General features: G+C 31.9%; 2 protein-coding genes across 2 annotated transcripts in view; one reads left to right on the top strand and one right to left on the bottom strand.

Moving 5' to 3' along the window:
- Positions 1 to 801: 801 nt before the first annotated feature.
- Positions 802 to 6,919, bottom strand: LOC108911564 (pre-mRNA-splicing factor SYF1). The gene is made up of 3 exons (XM_018716539.1): positions 6,788 to 6,919; positions 5,669 to 6,725; positions 802 to 3,318 (listed from the first exon to the last, which is right to left on the bottom strand). Exons 1-3 carry the CDS (start codon positions 6,833 to 6,835, stop codon positions 1,877 to 1,879), a joined length of 2,547 nt encoding a protein of 848 aa, XP_018572055.1. The 5' UTR covers positions 6,836 to 6,919; the 3' UTR covers positions 802 to 1,876.
- An 858-nt stretch (positions 6,920 to 7,777) lies between these two features.
- LOC108911562 (mitoguardin) overlaps positions 7,778 to 17,439 on the top strand; it is a 126,325-nt gene continuing 116,663 nt past the window's right edge. Inside the window, exons 1-2 of the mRNA XM_018716536.1 lie at positions 7,778 to 7,880; positions 7,935 to 8,091. Coding sequence (XP_018572052.1) covers positions 7,785 to 7,880; positions 7,935 to 8,091 — 253 coding nt within the window. The 5' untranslated portion in view covers positions 7,778 to 7,784. The remainder of the gene's footprint in view (positions 7,881 to 7,934; positions 8,092 to 17,439) is intronic.

Genomic DNA, 17,439 nt, shown 5'->3' with positions numbered 1-17,439 from the left:
ACCCTGTCCTGCAGAGGGTAGTTTTCACCCCTCTAAGGTTGGTTCTTTGGCAAACCAAGAGAGAATTTCATTTGAAGGTCTCGGTTCAAACAACCCCTCGACCAAATCTACCCCTAAAAAACAAATCGACAGATTTTCAACAAAATTGACAGATATGTCACAAACCACCGACAGAACACTGCCACTGAGGCGCAAGTCCGTAACACCTACCGTTAGGCCAGAAATCGTGATCAAATCATCGTGCATGCACAGAATTTTTTTTTTTTTACAAAATCTACCCGCACCCACTATATCTGAAAACACCCAGTGCGCATCCGTAGCGGTGACGATCGACATTTCCAACGGATTTTTGCTTCTATGCAGCCGATCAAAGTATAGAGGAAAATCGAACTATCATCTTGTCGGGAATACAACTGTATGTCGATTTTTCCGCTATCTGTAGCCGTTCGCTTTTCAACGGGAATGCACAGGTGCAAAGAATCTCGCTCAGTCGAGCCTCCTCTACAAAAAGAACCACCACATGCAGCCATAAGGTATTTCATTGCCTACCGCACAGACACATGGACCAATTTTGGTAAGATATGTGCCACACTTTTTCTAATGGCTCTGAATCCACGAGGAGACCGCGCATACGGCCATATGTTGCTTTCCCCCCTCAGTCCAAAGGCCTACAACTTGTACTGTAGTGGACTTATGCGCATGTGCACAAAAACCAGTCCGTGTGAGCACCGACTCTTTCTATCCCTCTACACAAATAAAATTATTATTGTTTTGAGGAAAAAAAATGCGCAAATACAGGAGTTACTTTTTACTATTTATTATCACAATATTTTTTCTATTTGTTTTACAGTTAAGTTTAGTTTTATATTCTAATATGATGGAGGATATGTGGGAACTGTAAGCAAAAAATTTAAGAAGTGATTTAACGAATAAGAATAATTTCCTATGAAACTCAACTTAAACCTCAAAATATTATTTTTCTTAAATAAACATCTTGGGATAACTTTTTTCCCATTTGTTATTTTTTAATTGTGTGTCCTTTATAATTTGTATTATTGGTAATAAACTATACTCATGAAAAAAATTCTCCAAAATTCTGAAGCCTAAAAAACTTCTTTCTTCCAATTTTTCATAAAATTAAACAGCTTAGTTTTCAAGACCATTGAAAAGTCATACATCGATAACAATGACTAGTTCTGAAAAAAAAAACATTTAATTTTTTGGGGCACCCTTAAAACAGTTAAAATTTCTTTACATTTCAGTATAAATGAAGCCGAATTTAAATATAAAAGAAAATGTTTTCTAAAATAATACAGTGTGTCCAACAATGTCTTGAAGAGGAAGCTCTTCTTTATTTGTAAATGTGTGAGAAAATAAAAAATAAAAATTCCCTGCTACCATCAAATCCCGGAGATCTAACAACCTCTATATACAGGATATTTAATTATTAGAAAAATTTAAAAGTTACATCCAAAAGTGCTATTATGAGTTTTGTTACAAGTTTTAAAAAAGTTTCAACTAACAAAAAAATAAATAATTAAAAAGGTTGGAAATGATACAGAGAACAAGTTGATTTCAAAGGGCTCTGCAATTTGTTTATTTATTTATTTATTTAGTTTTGTAGATGCAATTTATTGCCTGTAATAAGTTTAATAAACTGGGAAAAAATTGCTTAACCAGAATATATAAAATATTAATAAAAAAAACTACTTTGAGATTATGTTAACTTGTGAATAACGTGTTTTAAAAAAGAAAAGTTTCATAGGAACTTGCACCATTATTTTTATGAGTTAAAATGTCTCTTAATGTTTTAACTCTTTGTTTCCCGACACCCTCTAGAAACAGTTGGAATTCTTACTTTTCTTACAACTACAATTCAGTCATCTTCATCTTGCTTTTTCAGACTTCCAAACACCTCTGATGGAATATTTTGTTTTTCTACTGGCACATCCTCTTCCATCTCTTCATCTTCGTCATCTTCATCAATATCTATTTCATCAGGATTCACTACCTTATCTTTAGCATTTCCTTGAGTCTCGCCCCTGACAAACATTATATTTCCCGGCTTGGCAGTCGTTGCAGATGTACCTGCCATTTCTACTGCTTTCGCTTCTAATAATCGCATACCGTCCTTAACGCCTGGTGCCAAGTCTGCCACAGTTCCTGCTATAGAACTTGCCGAACTCAGCATTTGAGCTGACATCATATTAACCTGTGTATTATACATAGCCTGCACACTACGTTTTATCCTCAACATTTCCCGCATCGTGTCTTCATTTCCGTGCCTAACTTCAAATTCTTTCCAAATTTGCCAAAATTCATTTGTAACTCTAGGATCGCAGATTTGGCTGCAATGTGCGTAAATAGCTCTAGCTCGGTCAATTTCCCCTAGTTTAGTTTCCATATCAGCAAACCGTATGCACATATCTCTGGTTTTATCTTCTGGTAATACTTCAATTGCCCTTTCATAAATCTGTCTGGTTTTGGGGATCCCATAAATTTCGGCAGCTCGTTTAATGTATATATTGAATACTTCAAACATTTCTTGTTCAGGTACAGCCTTTGTTGCTCTCTCATAAACAGCCATAGCATGCCTAGCCATTCCATATTCTTCTTCCAATTTAGCATATAACAAGTATAAATGTTTAGCAAACTGAGGAGGACAATTTTCAAGACACTGTTCAAATAAATCTCTAGCTCTTTCTAATTTACTTCCTCCGTAGCGTTTTAAGAATTTTGTTAGATATGTGTTCCATATATCATAAACATTTGGCCATTTAAATAAGGAAATACCCTTTTCATATGCTTGGAAAGCCTCTTCAAAATAACAGTTTTCTTCAAGAAATACTCCATAGTTTATTATAATCTGAGGCGTAGCTATTTTGAGATCGATAATCCTATCATAGACAGCTTTACACGATTTAAAAGTACCAAAGCTTTCTTCTAAGTCAGCATACATAGACCAAACCTTAAGTGACTTGTACAGCCTTGCTTGAACAGTCTCACTGTCGTCATGATAGGCTACTTTACGGGAAGGTAAAACAGTGGCCTTATGCATTAATTTTAGAGCTTCCTCATAATTTTCATTTCTAATTTCCATTTCTGCCCATTCACACCAAACAGTAGCTAGATCATCAACCTTTACAAAAGGAACATGAGTTGCTTTTTCAAAAATTAATCTTGCATCGTCGATTTGTCCATTATTTTCATAAAATTTTGCAAATTCCACCCAAAGAGTATGCAGTTTCCCAACAGCTAATTTTGGATCAACAGTCTGAACGGCTTCAGTATAAGTATTAATAATTTCATGAGGTTTACCTAAAACAAGAATGTAAATTATTAAAGAAACCAAAGAAAAAAATCAGTGTTTTCTGTCTCTAGATATACCTCATTGCCTTTTCATCTATTGCAAGTAGAAAACATATCCAGAACAAATAAAATATACTTTAGATGCAAATAACAGATTTAAAATAAAAAGACTGCTTTTCAAGATATGGTGTTGACATAAAAAAATATATTCAAGTACTGTGTTCGGTAAGTATTTCCTATAATTTTATTTACTAATGTTTCTATACGGAGTATAGGGCATAGCTAGGGGGTGGGAGTGTGTACGGCCCACCCCAGGAAAAAGACCTAATATTATCATCTTTGTCATATCATGACCCTTTTATGTTTAGAATTGCATCAAAACCAATTCAAATTTTATAACAGTAAATTGGTACGTACGTCGCTAAAGCAAAAATTATAGCTATGTATCCATGATGTTAATTAAGAGTCCAAGAAATATTTTTCTCACGTAAATTGTAAATGGTACTGGAGTTAAAACAAAATTTTCCTTTGTAGAAAGTTTGCAAAATGGTTTATTTACATTACTATTAACTTTTAAACAAATTAGGTCCTACACTCCTACAAATAAATGTTGAAAATTCAGTAGTTACTAAGACATTTCATGAGGAAGATACGAAGCTCGTAGTAATTTCAAATACTCAAAAATAAATTGCATTTCAAACAATAAAACTTAATTTAAAATGTTTAGAGAAAAAAATATATTTTTAAGATATATTTTAAGACTTTGAATGATGCAATTTATCAAGTCTTCTTCTTAAACTACTTTTTTAAACCTTACGCTGATTATTTGTTAAAATCAGTTTAAATCGTAAATTATAAATGGGAAAATAGAATTAACTACAAATTGTGTATGATAGTTAACCTGGACCTACATGACCATCAACATTCAATCCGTTTTGATCGTTTGTTAAGTCGCTTTACTGATGTACAATTGGATGTTGATTGTCATGTGGTTACAACGGACCCGTGATCATGCATACATGTAGATCCAGGATTATTTGTAACTGATCTTTAAGTCAAAACTGCCACATTATAAAAAAGTTCTTTTTAATTTTTCAAAAAATGTCTGTCTTAATGTCTTCAATTTAAATAACAGAGCATACAATTTTATTGTTGCTCTAGTAATTTGTATACACTTTTCATAAATAATAATCATATGATACTTTTCATCATTCTTCATTAATGTAGTGGTTTTTTAAATAGTTAAGTAAGTAATGTAAAAAAATAAAATACACCCAAACTTGATACTTGATAAAACTTTTTAAAACTTTATAATTCTAATTTTCATTAAAATATTTTTTTGTCTAATCAAAGTATACTAAGTTGTATTTTTTACATTTAGTTTATTTCCTAAATAAAGTAATATGGTTTCGTACATCAATCAAGAATAATACCAAATTAACACTGAACTTAAATCTCAAAACATCTCGAGTTCAATTCTATTGTTTGAAACAATAATCCAATTAATCAATTTCTGAGCTTTAAAATTACAAGTTTCAAGTATCTTGAAGTAACTTTAGTGACATCTCAAAAACTATATGAAGTCAACCATTTTGTTGTAGGTACAGAAAAATACCAAATATTATGTAGAATAAGAATCCGAGTTTGCCTATTCCAAAAAACCATTGGTAAATTAAGGGAAATAAGAAATATACGAAAAGAACGAAAAATGACATTTTTCAACATATTAAATTTATTTACAAGATATATGTTTTGCCTAAAATTCAACAAAGTAAACCGTTTTCCAAAGTTCCTGTAAAAATTTCTTGTGGACTCCAGGCCGTCTAGAATTTGCTTTGGAAAAATTCTATTTGAACTGTTGACGTCATTGAGGAACTCGTATCAACTGGTTTAGGTAGGTATATGACAAAAAAATCTCTTCAAATTGTTAAAATACAATTTAATTATGTCAAGAACCAAAAAAAAAAAACGAGAAAAATTTTTTATATCCTGAGAAATAACGAGGGACCTAACACATGCTTTTGAAAAACCCTTAATAGAAAATGACCGAATAGGTATTTAAAGTAATTTTGAACAAAATTTATTTGGCTCATGGAATTACGCATATTTTTAAAATGATTTTATGTCCCCTGAACATTTTGGACTTACTGGTTTAGCAAATTAAGTCAACGGATAGACTTACAAAATATTATAGGTAGGTATATAAAATAATATGTAATTAAATATTTTCTGATTAACACAACATAAATTTAAGGCAAGTAAGTTTAAGTAATAGATTAATTTTAAAATGAAAATTTTAAACCATATTTTTATAAATTATTCTGGTTGAGATTTAAAAAAAAATATGGTTCACATGTACCTTCATAGAGTTGTACCCTTTTATGCCATTCTTGTACATTATGGGGGTTCTGCCTAAGCAAAACAGAATTTAAAAGTAGCAATCTTCTTTCCATTAAATGCTCAAAACGTGCCAACCTTAATTCTAAGTCAGTATCATCCTCTTCGGTAGGATTGGTTAAATTGGCAACTTCTTCCATTCTTTTACTTAAACTTAGTTCCTCAAATTGTGCGTATGCATCAAATATCTGAGTGAAATCTCGAACTGTGGTAACGGTTTGAATAGCTTCTTCATATATATCCCTTGCCCTTTCAAATAAACCACTGCGGACATAATAATTCGCGAGCGAATTCCACAAATGCCCTAATTGATCTGTATAACGTCTCAAACCTCCTCTAATAATAGCGTCTACATTTAATGATCGAACTTCGTCAGGGTTTTTAGAGATAAGTTCACACAGCTCATTCCATAATTGATGTTTAGATTTTCCATGTTGTGAAATAAAATTTTCATCATTGACAATCTTTGCCAATACTAATGCAGCTTCATCAAGTTTTCCAGTTTCAGTTAAGTAATCAACATATTCTTCAGCATTTTCAGGGGATAGTTTTAAATATCTACGAAAAACTCTTAGAGCAGTTTCAGATATATTATGCTTCTTAACAAATTTTAAATATAACGGCCAAATTCTATAATGCTGTGTTACAGGTAATGCTCTTAAAGCACGGTCAAATACTTTTCTGGTTCTTGTAATTTTGCACTGGTCAGTTAAAAATGTACAATAATCCATCCATATTCTTGGCATCTTGTGCATAAATACTAAGGCACGTTCAAATGCATTATTAACTTCTTCATACCCAGGATCTGTAATACAGCGGCTTTTCACTTGTTTTCTTCGTATACGTAAATAATTATACCAGAGTTTATAAGAACCCGGTAATTCTTTTAAAGCTCGTTCATATATTATATTAACCCCATACCTAGGTGCTGTTTTCTTATGATCAATATATCTTAGCCAGTGTTTCACTGAATATGGATTTCTTAAAATTTCCTCTTCATAAGGCAAATCATCATCAGCCTAAAATCAAATTAAAAACACTTAAGTATATGTAGGTTATGAGAAATACATTAAATACTTACGAAAATAATTTCTGCTGAGTCCTTTTTATTTTCATCTTTAAGTTGCATTTTCAAAATTCAACAATGCTGACACTATTAAATCTATAGAATAAACCAATTCAAATACGTTTGATTTGAAGTCACTTGTTTTGCTAATTTTGAGGTTATGTTATCATGTTATCAAGGATTGTAAGCTAAAGCCATCTTTCCATTCCTCAAGTTGCTACAATTTCTTCACTACCACTACCACTGGAAAAGGAGTGTAAAACATTTGCCAAAACTAGGTAAGGCCCTATCCTATAACTATCGAAATTTACAAAATTTAGTGATTATGATAAAAAGAATATATCGATATGATTCATATATAAATAGAAAAAAGTTAATTATATCCTACATACAATAAAAATATAGAAATTTAAATTTTCAGATAATAAAAATAGTTTAGATAACTAGCAAGCAATTTCCAAATGACTATATTTTTACTGATCTACCCACGGTGATGTGAATATAAAAGTATAAGAGCATAATGATATTAAAAAAAAACTGCAAATAATTATAGCCATAAATTTATAAATCACAGTAATATACCTAAATTCATAAATTTAAAACTTTTCTATAAAAATATCCTATTTGAAAACACAGCAGTAATAATAATAACATATGTGACAACGTAAAAATTATAATCATCGTGATGTGGTATAATACGTATAGGTATGCTTGAGTACAAAATAAAGATTAAAAATACATTATTTTGTATCATGTGGTTTAGCCTTTGCGTTTGATAGTTTCCTAAACTCTGTTGGTCAATTCGCGTTCGATATTTTGTTCTTACCGGGATTTTTAATTTATCTAGGAAACAAACTACTGTAAATGAAATTATTTATATTATTTTTTTTATAAAACTTTTTATATTTTCGAATAGTTCTTTATAACTAATTATCATTAGTGAGTAAATGTGTGTGCGCGTAAACATAACCAAAATATCTAAATTATAACCTAAAATATTGTTATTTATATAATGTCTTTTTTAATACATTTAGGACATTTAAAATATCATTTTAATAATTTCCGTCAATTATTACCCCAACGTGTTACATTGTCAACTACACAAAAAGTAAGTTTATTACTACTTTCATCATAATATTTATAAAATGTTTAATTCTTACAGGTACTTGTAGTTTCATTATCGGCTAGTGTGGTAGTTGTTGGTGTATTAGCAAGATACTTGCGCCGTAAAAAGAAAATTGTTGATCCAGCACAGTTTAGAAGAAATATTTTTAGTAGTAAGCGGTCAAGAGCATCAGGAGTAAGAAGTCCAAATGGAGGTGAGCCGTCGTATAACTAGAAATTAATTGTTATTGGGTTATCTGAAAAAGGCATATAAAAAATATATAATTTTTTCACAAACAATGAGTAACAGATAAATAAATTACTTCTAAAATTACAGGAGTGGTTAAATTGTGATAAATATTTACTAAAATATTTTATAGAAATTTTTTTAATTATTAGCTGCACATTAAATACATAACTATTAACAGTAACCGATTATCTAATGAAATGAGTGTTTGCCTAAGGTCCCCAATAATAAAGAGAGTTACAGACTAAAGCATATTGAAACAGTTTGAATTTGAATTCCAAATCCAGATACCCCAAATTTAAATTTTCTTGGAACCCCACAAAGGTATATGGTATCACTGGATATGAGTATAAAAATAGATATAAAACTTATATAAATTGAAGTTCTATTTTAGTTCAATATTTACGTTATAATTAATATAAGGACATATTTAGATGGACATATTTAGATTTAAAACTATACCTATCTAATGTTAATACGGGGATAGAGAACGGTAAAATATTTTCTTTTTCTAATACTATTTAGCCATATTTTATTTATCTGTATTAGTTATTTAAATAATCTTAATTAATAAAACAGCAATTTTGTATTAATCTAAGAGAATAAAAGGCAATCTGCATTTTATTAGATACGTGCATTACTGGTTGCAGCTTGCACCAATGATGTGGAGAAAAATTCAAGAGGAATCAGAATACCTATTCTTATTTTTTATTGATGCCTTTTCCTTGTTAGAAATTAATATTTACATAAATTAATATTATAATAATCAACATTATTTAAAATTATATAAAAAAAAGTCTGATGAAATACCAGTGGCGCATGCAGCATTTTGTTTGAATTGGAGGGATTAATGGAATTAGTAAATTAGAAAAATAGGAATACATTCTCTTATCGAATAAGTAAAAATTTAACACCTTATTCAAAACTTTTGATGTATAACAGTATAATAGCTTTGTTCCTAGTAGAATCCAAAACAGTTTTCATCACTCAGACGCATGCGCATATGGATATAATGCTTACATAAGGTTCAAAATTCATTGTTTTGAATCAAATGCGATTGCGTCGGACTGTTGGAAACTAATTCTAATGCACTTGGAACAACTCAAGATATACAAGTATAGTATAAGTATGCAAACGACTTTATGCTGATTGCCTATTAGAGTTTATATAAAATTAAAAACCTTAATATTTTTGCATAAATTATTACTTAAATAATTTATTGCTCAAATATTTATCAACTAATCGTCAGTTACGTAGTGATATACATAATTATCAGATAAGACACATAAATAATTACATTTAACAATTACAAAGCATGTCATATCTTTAAATGCCATTGCTACTTTATACTCGTACATGTACCTATTGACATAATAACATATGCTTTGTATTTTATGTTAAATTTTCAATTTTAGTCATTTATCAAAAATACAATATGTGTGATAAAAATGTCAAACACATGCTCATTGAAATTTGTGAATGTTTGAGACATTGAGTTTATAAGCTACCTATAATGGATTGAGAATGTCAAATGGGTACCAACCAACAGAATGTAGTTTCACCAAAAAATTAGAGAATTGAACACGGTTCAAATACTGTTTCGAAAAAAATTCTATCTGTATTAAAATATGAAATGAAATATACATTAATAAAGAAGGAGGTGATTATTTTATATTCCCCATCTGACCCATCTCAGAAGCATATAAAGCTCCTGTAGGTGTAGTGTAAGCATCTATATTATAGGTAATATTGTTTTCATATTTTTTGTATTTAGTCTACTTTGTATATTTTTGTATAATAACCCTTTCTTTTTGCAAGGGTTGTATAGTTTTTTAATATTTGTAGATCTTAGCATGTTCCTAATGTTTTTCTCTTCCTTTTTATTATAAAAAACAAATAATAAACTATTACAATACAGGAAAAAAGCAATTGTATATATATTATATAAAAATATAAAAAATAAACAAAAAAATTCCCTCATAAACAATAAACAAAAAAAATTATTTACAAAATTCACTCCTCTTTTTTATTTGCAAACCGCTTAATGATGTCACCATTGTATTTATGGTGAATAAAAGAAAGCAGTCACAATCGCTATATGACGACTGCGACAAATAGTATCTCAGTTATTGTTTGTTTATAAGTGTTACTAGAAAATAACTGTTGGTCCATATTAAAAGGATAAGTAAGTAGACTATTACAACGGAGGAAGTTGTATAATGATGTCTCTATAAATTTAACTATAATTTTCATATAAACCCTGCTTTTCTCAGTGGTTTTACGGTGTAATACCTAAATTCAACAATGAGGGTTGAAAAACATACCGTTAGGTTGCTGAAGGAAAGTTCCTGGGGCCAGCAAGTTATTAAGAACCTACAACCTTCCAATAGTCGCCTGCCACAAATACAGTCAATTACTACAAACCTACGCTACTACCATACTCATTTACTGTTAATATATTGCTCATGTTTACAATTCGAAAGGTTGTTAAAAATTTTAGTAAATTTTTGTGAGCTCTTTGCTTCCCGTCTGGACCTCAATTCTAGCGCCCCAACTATCCAGATGTTGTAAAATTCTAGAGTGAAGATCCCACGAAATACATGAGAGAGAGAGACCAAGTGCCGCAGGCAATACACGAGGAATTTGTTAAAAATGCCTGTTTCCGCCATATTAGAGGTAGATAAAAGGCTTTTTTTCGCGAGTGAATATTGGTGACTACGTCTGACTTGTAGTTACTGTTTCTATCTCTTTTAATCTTATTTCTAACCTTGTCTAACCTGAACAGATCGCGAAAATGTATATATTCACTATTCACTGCAGCAGTGGTGCAGCATGTCATATGTACTTTGACGACTTTGACATATGGGTTCTAACTTCTAACCAATAACCATAATTTGTCATCCTTTATTGCTTCCAGTAATCTAGTGTTGTGGAAATTGGTGTTATCACACTATATAATATATGTATTTGCTTCAAATATAACTGAAGGAATATATCAATGCTTTCTTTGGAATATTTTTAAGTGGCAAATTTAAAAAGCGTGAAAAGTATGTAGATTCTGATGTTGCAAGATATGCGAATATTCGACATAATCATTATCGTAAGAGAATGGAATTTGATCATTTATGTCAATGGCTACAAAACAGAAATTGTGACATGGCTCTATATTTTTTGATATTTTTGTGGAATAAGGATGATGATGTTCCTTATTTATGTTATAAGTTTAGAGAATCATATCATATATTCGTTTTTTTATGTAATTCATACGAAAAAAACCTGAATTACAAATGATTCCACCAATATTATCTCTGGCCTAGGTCACAAAAAAAGAGGATAATCCTGAAGCAAAGTGGATCGCAAATATGTCCCATATAAAAAATTAATCTTACCATTAAGTAAAATATTTGCTGTTTCAACGTCTACGTTTACTAAAACATATGTGCCTCTAAAGTTTAAATTTAAACTGACCACTTCCACAGTCGTATCAGAATCCATCATTTTGCTGAACGATTTTTATCCTCATTCAAACAAAATGTCAAAAAGAAAAAGGTTAAGTTACCGGCTGACAATACTAGTTGAATATACCAACAGAATATTCAGCTGAAGGGTGAAGAGTTCAGTCATTTGATCTAAACTTGTAACGTCACATAGTAGTTTAAATGACTGACTATTCTCGCAAAAACGTAATATTCACTCATACTACACATACTACAACATACGACTTCACTCGCGAAAAAAAGCCTAATATAAATCACTGCCCAATATGTGGCCCCAATGTCCAAAAAGCAAAGGGAAAATCTGGTTCAACGACAATACGATGTATGAAGTCAAGGCCAACTTCCTAGGCATTTCTGATTTCTTTTTTGTAGCAACACAATAATTAGTGTTAAAAAGATGAAAATATTTATTTTTAAATATTGTAATCAAAATTAAAATGTTCAATCATTTTTTTTTATTAAGTAAATATTAGAGAGCAATACCTAAGCACCTAAGTGTAAGTACTAATTTGTGAACATATCGATACAAATAAATAAAAACAAATATGAATTCACGGTTTTTATTTGAAGGAGCATCAATATACCAAAAATACATACAGGGACATAAAAAGACTCTAGCTCCCCGATAACTTTTCAGGATTGAGTTGTATCAAAAAAGTTTTGTATTTTCAGGATTGAGTTGTATCAAAAAAGTTTTATATTTTTTAGATTTAATATTTTTAAGTTGACCTTGCTTTGACCTTGAAACTTAAGGTTAAGGTTAAATCGAAGAAAACTAGCATATTAGCTTCTTGATATCCTACAACTTTTATCTGAAATTTTTTTTATTGGTCTCAATACTGAAAAGGTATCTGGGGTTTCGTGTCTTCTTGGGACAAACGTATAATAGATCATATAATACCTAACAGTTTTTACACTTTTTTAAAGGTATTGAGCTAATTCCAACAAATTTAAAAAGATAATTTTTAAAGATCTTATCAAATGAAGTTGAACAATCAGAAATCAAGATATGCAAAAGATATCCAACCTCACAGACAAAATTGCTAACTGCTGAAAATGCAGGAAATAACTACCTACTCTATATGCTACCTAGTATTGGATTACACCACGGTAATATCTACTCAGTAACGTAGTTATCCAAAATTAAATCTAAAAATGGTATGTTCAAATAAATAATATATAGAAAAACACAATCCCGATATGTTTACATTTCGAATAATGCAGTCGTTCAGAGAAACGTCCTTAAATTCTTGTTTTCACCCTTGACAAAGTTTGATAACGTAAAAAACAGCTGCTAAAAAAAGGGTAAAAACATGAAAGAGCTAATGATATAATATACATATGTATTTTTGAAAGAGAAAGGGTAATACATTTTTTGATAAAAAAAACAAGTATAATCCATACAGTCATGTGTATAAACTTTTGACACTCGTTTTTAAAAAATATCATCTTTTTCTATAAGTTTAATTTATATATAATTTTTTTCTGTTAATGTTTGTAACGAGAAGAGAAGCTGCCTGATGAAACAATCCCAATTAAAAAGTAGAAACTAAAAGATCTCTTTACTACGACAAATCAGTTCAATTTTCCGTTTCGAATAAATTATCGTGACGTGAGAACGGGACACCTTCCGATTTCTACGGCGGATCGACAAAAGACCGGCAAACACGATGCAGTTTACCGAAAGGCAGGTCTTTCGATTTCCAAACCAGAAGGCAAACCGTAACGTCAATGGGTATACAGATAGACCATCGGTACTTTCCTACACTGTATAGGCCGACATGCACGATGTAGTTTACCAGAAGGCGTGCCCTGAACTCTAGGCCTCCCGAGAAACTGCCAGTGCTTGAAATTTTGCCTTCCGGCTATGCTTTTCTCGTACAAGTCCGAACGTGTATGCCCGAGGAGTGAGTACAGGCCGAGAGTTTCTGAATAGAAAGAAAGCAGTGTGAGCTTTAAGAACAGCAATTATTGTTTTGCAGCTGAGAATTTAAAATCTTCATAGTTTCTTCCTGATGCTAAATGCAAAGTAGTACTTAGTCATTCATGGGGAGTGATTGCTAATCTCATTATAGTATCTTGTTTTTTAAGTAAGTGAGAAATACATTCGAGCAATTCCGTGTATGTAAATATTTTCGTCCATACGCAGATAATTCCTGTAATCGTGAGGTTCCAGCCGTAATTCGTTTATTAGGTGCACTTGTCGATTTATTAACCATTGATTTACCCATTTAGAACATTTGCGCTTTATCTTTTGTTTTTTAGACAATAAAGCAGGTGCCACCCCAATTAAGGAAAGATGATATTCCAAGATCATGTCTACACCTTTTCGCTAAACTTATTGTAAAACAACAAAATCCTGTATTAAATAGTCTATGCTGTAGCCGCGAGTATAGGTTATCCTTCCGGCTTTGCGTCCAGAAGGTTGGCCGTCCGGCAAGTCGACTCGTGTTTGCTCACCGTATCGGCCTCCAGAAAAACCAGCCCTTGAAATTTTGCCTTCCGGCAATGCAGGCCGAGAGTTTCTGAATAGATAAAAATGCAGTGTGACAACTCTTCGTGTTATCGCATACATATTTTTGTAAAAAAATAGCTAATACGCGAATGTGGTTTCACGAATTCTTAACAGAATTTATTGAGTTTTATAGATACTGCCTTGCTTGTATGATTGAAAAAGCAAGCATTTAAACACCTTTGAAATTATCTGCCTACAGGCAACAAAGCAAGTGCCACCCCAATCAAGTTAAGATCATATTTCGAGATCATGTCTACACCATTTCGCTAAACTTATGTAAAACTGAAAAAAATCCACCATTAAAAAGTAATATGTATGCTGTAGCCAAGAGTGCAGGTTAGTCTTCCGGCTTAGCATCCGGAAGGTTGGCCGTCCGGCAAGTCGACTCGTATATGCCCACATAAACAGCATTGTCATTTTAGTGCGTTAGGTATGTCTGCCGTTTGACTGCAAGTCAGTGTTGCGCACATATACAGACTATCTATATGCTATGAGTTTTTTTTTGGATCTTGACCGGAAGGAAAGCCTCATCGCTCTGTCCTTGCCAAGTAAACAGGGAATGGTGCGCATGCGTTAGAAGCAGATGCCGATGCCAGAATGTGACAATTTCGCTAGATGCAATAAGCAAAATGTCACAATCTAAGCAATGGACAATCCGTAGTAAGGACCACAGCCGTCTTGCTCTCTCCACCCGTTCATGATTTTGTGTGCAGGGCATGCGCATTGGGTTCTAATTCCTCGGGAGAGCCAGAAAAGTATCTCCTTTCCGGACAATTCCGTACACAGGGGCCTATAGGCGGCTACCAGTATATAGATAATAAGTATATGGTTGCGCAGCTCTTGACGTTATCATCAGGTAGATTTCTGCTCAATAAAATCGTTGTTTGTTCTTCTCGGCAAAATAAAGCTGAGCTCTGACGTCGACGTCGAAAGTGTACCTCTTTCACACGGACGTTATTTTGCCGATCGGCATTTAAAACGACTGGCAAAACAACAACTAAAATTTTAAATTACACATAGTTAAATAGAGCTTTACGCCCCTTTCACACGGACGGTATTTTACCGGTCGGTAGCCTACCGTTAACCCAGACGACGACGTTTCTGTGTGTAAAGCTCTATTTAACAAGTGTAATTTAAAATTTTAGTCGTATTGCCGATCGTTTTAAATACCGATCCGCAAAATAACGTCCGTATGAAAGAGGCGTTACACACAGAAACGTCGCCGTCAGGTCTGACACAAATTACACATAGTTAAATACATCTTTACACACAGAAACGTCGCCGTCAGGTCTGCCAGTCGGCTACCGACCGGCAAAACAACGTCCGTGTGAAAGAGGCGTTACCGGTCGGTAGCCGACCGTCAGACCTGACGGCGACGTTTCTGTGTGTAAAGATGTATTTAACTATGTGTAATTTAAAATTTTAGTCGTTATTTTGCCGATCGTTTTAAATACCGATCGGCAAAACAACGTCCGTGTGAAAGAGGCGTAAAGCAATTTACTCTGCGGTCTAGATGACAGTATTGAGACCCTAATGCCCTTTATATCTAATAACAACAGTATGCGCTAGTAGAAATCTACAGTACACTGGATTAACCGCAAGGAAACATCAACTCAAATATCACACAAATGACGAATCGTGAGCTTGAATTGTCTATTGGATTGGAATCAAAAATTGATTGAATATATTCGATGTTTTTAGAAGTGTCATATTTCAAAATGGGTTTGTGTTGAAAAAATTCCTCAAGTCGAATGTCGAATTATTTATAAAAAAATATTACTAGAATGATGTCCTTAATTAAACCGCAGTTTTTTCTAATTCCGTAACCATTAATTTTAATTCGTACTACATTTCAAAATTCTCAGTATTTCAATATGAGCCCAACTTTTTTTTTTTGTAAAATTAGCTGTAATGAACATTGTAAAATAATTCTAAACGTAATCAGACTCACTTTGTCAGTAGATTATACCTACTCGTAGAACATCCGTAAATAATTTCGTTTCGCTCCTATTCAAATAAATAATTCATATTTTATTTCCGCTTAACTGGGAAGAATAAAAAAGCAATCTGTTTTTAACTCGATGTTGAAGAAGTGGCCTTGATGAAAAAACATCAAAACAGTGACAATATCCAATTACTCCAGGCAATGTTTATAGAAAACAAAAGCTGAACAAACGTTTTTATAAACGAGTAACAATAAAATAACAGGTTAGTCATCTTTAGTAAACACTGTAAATATAAGGATCTACATCATATCATTCATATCCCAAATAATGATATTAACAATTATTCACTTAATTTTTTCATTTAAGTTATTAGTCATGTAGATTTGGAATTTTGCACCATTATGGAGTATAAAATTACGGGCCAGTTTCATAATTAGTTTAATCCATGCTATGAAAATCAACTGAAACTTGACTTCGAACAAATAGAGCGTATTGATATACACCAAATTTTCTTATGCTATTTTATGTAATAAATATTAGACAAATATATCCAAATAAAACAACTTTATTGAATATAGATCTTAAAAAACTACATACGAAATTATATGTATATACCACAAATAAGTATATTGGATGTCCTATTAAGCTCGATTGTTAAATAGTTATTTTATTATTAATTTAAAAAGTATATATCACCCAATTTGTAACTTAGTTTCTACAAGTATAGAGAAATACTTACGGATTCTTCAAAACTTTCAGTAAATAAGCATTTTTCGCAGAGGGAAACAGGATCTTACCGTGATGATTTGATTGATGACGAATGATTTGTTTGGAATTACACGAATTTAGAAAACCACTTTTTCATCACATTTTACCAAGCTAGAACTGGTAGTAATATCATTGACATATTTAAAATATGATCAAAGTAATAATTAAACTATATAAACTATTAATAAATTAATAAGGCATAGAAGCTTAAAGTATTTAGCAGCCGAAAAACTACTATGAGGATAACGGCATTTTTAAATCAAAAGTTGACAATGTCATTCACATAAGTGGAATCTGAAATCTGTATTTAAAAGTCTCCGTACTGGGCGGATCAATTTTGACACTTTTGGGGGTTTCTCCTATTCCCCAAAAAGATTCTCAGACACGTTCCAACAAAAGCAATCAGAAATCATGAGCGGTAAAATTTTTAAAGGTTATCCTGGAGCATAAATTAATCTGGGTCGAAATCGACAGGCATAAAAAGATTCGGCTTAAGGAAATTAATCCTAAAGCCACAGTGTGGTTTTACATAACTCTGATTAGGCCTACCTTTCGCGTTAGCGCTTAAATCACAATTACAACTGAAGCGA

Source organism: Anoplophora glabripennis, unplaced genomic scaffold, assembly GCF_000390285.2.
Source record: "Anoplophora glabripennis isolate ALB-LARVAE unplaced genomic scaffold, Agla_2.0 scaffold587, whole genome shotgun sequence".
Classification (NCBI taxonomy): Eukaryota; Metazoa; Arthropoda; class Insecta; order Coleoptera; family Cerambycidae; genus Anoplophora; species Anoplophora glabripennis.
The sequence above is the reverse complement of the archived record's forward strand: the minus strand, read 5'-3'. Positions and strand labels throughout refer to the sequence as shown.